Here is a 7,252-nt window from a genome sequence, read left to right as displayed (position 1 = left end):
TTTTTGTTTTTTGGAGGGGAAACTGGGAATGGAGAAATTCGCATATAAATAAAGAAATAAAAAAAAGTTACTCTTTCTCTGAGATGAATGCTTTTCCAAATAATGATAGCTAATGAATCAAATTCTTACCCTCACCTAATGTCTGTGCCACCCTCCAAGTAAAACCATTGTTCATTGAAACAGTTGGTGAATGACTTTATGCATAGACCATCTTAATACACACACCATTTCTTAAATGAATGTAACTTGTTGTCTGTAGGCTGAGAATAAAGTCACTCACTCAAGTCAAAAAAAATGTTTTATCTGTAGCAGAGGAGATGGGTCTGGAGTATGCTGGGCTCCTTTGTGGTCCCAGGAAAAAGAATTCCACACTGGTAAGAGAACAAAATGATTAAAAATACAGTGGTGATTCTATTATGCAATTTTTTGTGTGTGTAGGGAATTTCATTCAGAGATCTTGCTTATGAAATGCTTACTGTGGAGCATTGTATGCTTATTAATTATCCTATAAAATGAAATGAGAGCATACATGTTTGATACTCATTGAAACAATATACAGAGAAAATGAAGGTGTGGGGAGTGGATAGAGTGGATTTAAAGGAAGTGTAGGGGGTTGAGTATAATATGATAAAACTGACTCAAATATCCTATATCATGTGAGATGCTAAAATAAAACAGAAATGGCATTGCATTTGTCCATTTCCTCCCACATCTAGAAAATTCCAACAGAAATTCAGGTATAAGTGTAGAGCAGAGCTTATTTTACCTTCAATCTGTCTTTGCTTTTTCATAAGCATGTTTATTCAGTGAGCATTTAATGAATGCTGATTTTGTACAAAGCCCTGTGGTGTATTTGAGCATCCAGTTAATTTTCTGAAAATTTGATGTCTAGTGAAGAAAACTATGGTGGTTTGGATGAGATATCCCCCATATTCTTGGAAATTTTAATACTTGATCTCTACTTGGTAGCAATGTTTAGCTTAGGATATATGGTCTTGTTGGAATGGGTATGAAATTTATTGATTTGGGTGTTAAATTCAAAATGTAAACTTCATAGCTTCCAGTTGCAGCAGTTGTGAGTCCACTCTGCTATCACAGATTCTTATCCCTCTGTAACTGTAAGTCCAAATAACCTTTTCTAAAATGTTAAAAAAAGTTTTATCAGGATATAGATTTCTCTATGGCTCTTTAATAAAAAGTTATATATAGCTTTCTGAATTTGTAACTACTAGGACCTAGAGGGGTATCTCAGTTCTGGCCTCTATATTTCTATTACTTTTCATTAAAATGTTATTAACTGGACTGCTTCTGCTGTTCACTGTGTAACTGAAGACAATATATATGCTAATGTTGGGTTGTTTTATGTTATATTACGTTGACTACTGCATCATCACCTTGATGTCATTGTTCTCTCTTCATAGCAACATTTGTTGTGTTAAAACTCTGACCAAAAACCAACTTGGAGAGGAAAGGCCTACCCATAGATGCCACAGTCCATCATTGAGATGGGAACTCAAAGGTAGAACCTGAAGGCAAAAATTAAAGCCAAGACCATAGATGAAGAGTACTTATTGGCTTGCCCTTCATAGTATGCTTAGCTTGATTTCTTATTCCAGACAGGACCACCTGTTCATTGGGTGGTACCACCCACAGTGAATAGGGCCTTTCCATGCTAATTTTTAAGAGAGAAATACTTTACAGAAGTAGTATTAACTAGTACCCTCAGAGCTCCCAGGGTCTCAACCACCAACCAAGGGCTGCACATGGTGGGTCTGATTGTTCTGGCAGCACGTGTATAGTAGAGGATTGCAAATTCAATCATCAATAGGAGGAGAGGACCTCAGTCCTGTGAAGGTTCAGTGCTCCAGTGTAGGGGAATGCCAGGGCCAATAAGTGGGAGAGTGTGGGGTGGCAGGCATGGAGTGGGGAGGCAACAGGGGTTTGTTTTTGTTGTTTTTGTTTGTTTCTTTGTTTTTTTGGAGGGGAAATTGGGAAAGGAGAAATTTACATGTAAATAAAGAAAATATCTAATAAAAAAAAGTATTCATAGGCCAGTCTGTTGGAGGCATCTTCTTAACTGCTCTCTTCTCTTCCCAGATAATTCTAATTTGTGCCAAGTTGACAAAAATATTCTAACCCTCACATCATCTCAGTAGGCTGCAGGATGATAGAGAGCTCATTTTTCCTCTACTATTGTTAGTCTAGGCAGACAGTAGAGAGTAGGACAGGGTAACTTAGCTCCTTACCTATTAATCCACTGAAAGTGAGTGAGTGGGAAGGCATTACTTCTTAACTTGTGTTTGTATGAATAATGGCGAGTGTTGCCCAAGAAGCTTCTTCTCTCTAAAGTCACTGCTCTCTCTCTCTCTCTCTCTCTCTCTCTCTCTCTCTCTCTCTCTCTCTCTCAATCTCTCTCTCTCTCTGAGACAGGGTTTCTCTGTATAGCCTTGGATGCCCTGGAACTCACTCTGTATGTAGACCAGGCTGGCCTTGTACCTAGAAATCCACCGGCCTCTGCCTCCCAAGTGCTGGGAATAAAGGCATGAACCACCACTACCTGGCCAAATCACTGCTCTCTAAGGTCACTGTCTCATCATTTTTTTCTTTAGGAACCTCAGGTATATGGTTTTGTTGTGTGGATCTGTCTGGGGTTCTGATTAGAAAGCTCTAAATTTTCTTCAGTAAATGAAAACATGAAACTACAGAGATTCACCTCTGTGCTATCCCTCCAGTCCTGAGGTACCTAAGCAGTTCATCTCTTTTTTTTTTAAAATAATGAGCATGAAAAGTATCTGTCCCAACACTCATAGACCTTTAAAGTATTAGTTGGTTGAATAAAACCCAGCATGAAAGTTCAGAGGTAGATGCCTCCATATTTAGGATGGAAAGAGCTTACTTGAAACAATGCATCAAAACCAGAGTCTCCTCAAGTTAGGAATCTACAGAACTGACCATTCCCTCCTTGGGGAAAGGGCCTTATTGTCTGTGACCACGACCTTTGCCTTAGTCTGTAGAGGATGTTTACATGCTTTGTAATATATTTACAACCACTAGAATCAAGATTGTAGACAGAGAAAACATTTTTTCTTCCATTAAGTAATTTTTTTCATTTATTAAGGCTTACTACTTAATTTTAGCATGGTCCTAGAAGTATGTGAAGATTAGAGTATAGAGAAAGAGAGAGAAATTTTAACTACCTAGATGAAACATCTTGTTATTAGTCCTCTATTAGATGTAGAGTCGACACATATTTTCTCTTGTTTTTTGGGGCATCCTCTGTGCTTACGATTTCTTTGATGTGCCAATTTTTTAACTTTATGAGCTAAAAAGATTACCAATATCTTCAGCAAATGGTGTTAGGAAAATTGATGTCTGTGTGAATAAAAATGAAATTAGAGCCATATTTATCACCTGTGCAAAAATCAACTCCAAATGGAACAAAAACCTCAAAGTGAACCTTAAACTTCTGAAACTGCTAGAAGAAAACATTGGGAGTACTCTGCAAGACATAAATACAAGAGAAGGCTTTCCAGGTAGAACTCCATTTGCCTGTGAATTAATGCCAATAATTGAGAAGCTGGACCTCATAAAACTAAAAGCTTCTGCGCAGCAAAGGAAACCATCAGCTGAGTGCAGAGAAATCCCAGAAAGTAGGATAACATCTTTTTCAACATATCTGATAGAAGATTAGTAACCTGTATACACAAAAAATTAAAAATACAATAATCAAGAAAATCTCACAATCCAAAAAATTAGAAACTTACAAAGGAATATAATTTATTTAGGTTTTTAATTGTTGATGGTATACATAAACTGATTTAGAGTTTGAGCCATAGAAATAAGATTTTAGTGAGCAGTGGGATTAACTAGGCTTCCCTCAAGAAACAAGCCTATAACATATAGATACATATATGTATATAGATGTATACACAGACAAACATTCACATGCACCATCTCTCCTGACAGATCTCATTGTCCATACAATTCATGTATACAATGAGAAATATGAAATAGGGAGATGATTAGGGGAAATATATATGTATATATCTATGTATGTATATGTCATACATATATACTCTAATGCCTATGATTATGAGAGATCCATCCAAATAGATGATACAACCACCATAAGAACATCTCCAACATTATTATTACCTGTGTTACTTTGTCATCTTCTCTCTAACATGCTTGGTTCTAACTATAGTAACTATATATACTTGAAGGTAGCTGCTATTGAAAATGTACATAGACTTAAAAATGTATGCAGTCAATATTTCAACATAGCAAGAAATTACTTTAAAATATGAATAAAACTGAAATATAATTCATTTTTGTTTTTTCTTTTTCTTTTTTCTTTTTGTTTGTTTTTTCAAGACAGAGTTTCTCTGTGTAGCCCTGGCTGTCCTGGAACTCACTCTGTAGACCAGGCTGGCTTCAAACTCAGAAATCCACCTGCCTCTATCTCCCAAGTGCTGGGATTAAAGGCATGTGCCACCACTGCCAGGCTGAAATATAATTCTTAACATCTGATTTTTGTCTGAAATTTTTTGTTTCTAATGAAATGAATTATTATGAATATATAATTTACTTTGTGATATATGAATACTCACCTGGTACATTTACTACCAAACTTCAAGTATGGTTATATATGTAACATGTATTTCAACTATCAATATCCAGTTTCTTTTTAATACAATGTCTATGGTATATCATTACTATACAGTATGTGACAAGCAGATTAGGAGACAAGTCTAAGAAAATGTTTTTTACTAAGTTGTCTCTTCAGGGCAGTCTTAATCTCATTATTCCGAAGGCTGTAGATGAGGGGGTTCAACGTGGGGATTGCTACCATGTAAAACACAGACAACACCTTGTTTTGGTCTGTGGAGTAGGTGGACTTTGGCATCACATAAATAAATGTAACAGTTCATAGAACACAGTGACTGCTGTGAGGTGGGAGGTGCAGGTGGAAAAGGCCTTGTGTCGACCCTCAGTGGAGCGCATCTTTAGGATGGTGATGAGGATGTAGGTGTAGGAGATGGCTATGATAAACACTGTGATCACAATGATGGAGCCAGCGGAAAATGAATCAAGAATTAGGAGGACATTGTTATCAGAACAGGAGAGTTCAACTAAAGGAGTAAAATCACAGAAAAAGTGATTGACTTTATTTGATCCACAGAAGAGAAAAGAAAAGAAGGAAAGTGTAAAAGAGGAAGCATTAAGAAATCCTCCTACATAAGATCCCACAAGCAATTGGATACAGACTTGTGTGGACATTTTGGTTGAATAAAGCAGTGGGTTACAGATTGCCATGAAGCGATCATAAGCCATGGCAGCCAGAAGAAATGACTCAGTTGATCCAAAAAAAGCAGCTGAGCCAAGCTGGATGCCACATCCAAGGAAAGAAATTGTGTTTCTCTCCAGCAGGAAGTTAACAAGCATATTGGGTGTGACAGAAGATGAAATGCCTATGTCAACAGAAGCCAAGTGGCTGAGAAAAAAGTACATGGGGTGATGGAGCTGGGAAGAGACTCTGATGAGAAGGATGGTGCTGAGGTTCCCAGACACAGTCACCAGGTAGATGCACAGGATGATGATGAAGAGGACGACTCTAAGAACTGGGTCATCTGTTAAACCCAATAAAATGAACTCTGTCACTGTAGTGTGGTTCCCATCATCCAGGGAAGCCATGGGACAGTGCAGTTGTTGCTAAATCAATGCTGTGATGGAGACAGTTTGGAAAAAGATTTGTAAATATGTGGCTCATTTCCATTAACATATAGAAATTATTACAAAAATGCATTATTCAAAATATAATTGGGAAAGTACATGGAACACTCACTGTATATTCATGTGCAATAACTAATAAATTTTAAAATGAAATGCTAGAACTTCTTTTAAACAATGTATCTTTAATTTATGTTTATAATAAAACTCATCTAATTGTATTTAAAACTATGTATATAAACTGTGAGGCTGATGAATATAACAAAAAGTATCACATGTGCAAGAAAGGATTAAACTTTAGAAATGCAAAATTTCTAAAACATTATTTAATAATGTTTTAAGTAATTTCTATATTATATTAAAATATTAAACATTATTTAATAATGTTTTAAGTAATTTCTATACTTTAAGAATCTCTTCTAAGAGGAGTATAATAGTCATAAGAGGCAGATGGAGCTAGGGAATTGGGTGAGGGGGGGATGAGGGAAGGAGTGGGGGGTTCAGGATCAGATGTGGGGAGGTACAGGAGGGATGGCCATGTAACCATGAGAATGAATTGAAATTTGCAACTGAGAGAGGTGAGGAGGTAGTGGGCATCTCCAGGAAGAGACAGAGAAGAGACAAAACTGTCCAAGAATCAATGGGGGTGATGTTAGCTGTGACCCACAGCATTGGGGATATTGAACCTGAAGAAGTCACTTCCTATATCTAAACAGGACAACTAACACACACAGAAAACATTCAACCCAAAATTTATCCTGTCTTAAAGAAATGCAGGGATGGCAGATGAAACAGAGATGGAGAGAATGTCCAACCAATAACCAGCCCAACTTATGTCGCATCCCATGGGCAAGCATCAATCTTTAATACTATTAATGATACTCTGTTATACTTCCAGACAGGAGTCCAGCATGGCTGTCCTTTGAGAAGCTCCATCCAGTAGTTGACTCAGAGGGATGCAGATACAGCCAAACAGTGAATGGAGCTTGGAAACTCATATAGAAGTATACTATGAAGGATTGTGGGGAACCAATGGGGATAAGAACTCTACAGGAAAACCAACAATGTCAACTCACCTGGACCTTTGGGGCTCTCAGAAGTTGGACTACTAACCAAAGAGCATACACAAGCTGGACCTAGGCCTCCCCTCACATATATAGCAAAAGTGCAACTTGGTCTTCATGTGGGTCCCAAACAAGTGGAGTGGTGGTGGGGGGGTGGGAGTCTATCCCAAAAGCTGTTTCTGGAACATGGGATATGTTCTTCAGTGGGAACGGATTTATCTAGTCTCACGGAGACTTGATGTGCCAGGGTAGGGAGATAGTCATGGGGCTACCAACCTGCCCAGAGGAGCAAGGAAGGGGAGTGGAGGAAGAACTATGGGAAAGGTGACTGGGAGGGGGCAGTGAGTGAAATGTAAGATAAATAAGTAAAATAATAATAATAATAATAATACTAAAAATAATATTATCCCTTCAAAATTATCTGTACTAAACTTAATACATTATAAGTTGCTCAATTG

At 37.5% G+C, this 7,252-nt stretch overlaps 1 protein-coding gene across 1 annotated transcript; it reads right to left on the bottom strand.

Annotated features, from left to right (window-relative positions):
- Nucleotides 1-4,757: 4,757 nt before the first annotated feature.
- On the bottom strand, nt 4,758-5,694 carry LOC116100842 (olfactory receptor 507). Its single transcript, XM_031384566.1, has one exon. The coding sequence runs from the start codon at nt 5,692-5,694 to the stop codon at nt 4,906-4,908; it is 789 nt and encodes a 262-aa protein (XP_031240426.1). The 3' UTR covers nt 4,758-4,905.
- Between the last annotated feature and the right edge of the window lie 1,558 nt (nt 5,695-7,252).

This window comes from Mastomys coucha, unplaced genomic scaffold (genome assembly GCF_008632895.1).
Source record: "Mastomys coucha isolate ucsf_1 unplaced genomic scaffold, UCSF_Mcou_1 pScaffold21, whole genome shotgun sequence".
Lineage (NCBI taxonomy): Eukaryota > Metazoa > Chordata > Mammalia > Rodentia > Muridae > Mastomys > Mastomys coucha.
The sequence above is the reverse complement of the archived record's forward strand: the minus strand, read 5'-3'. Positions and strand labels throughout refer to the sequence as shown.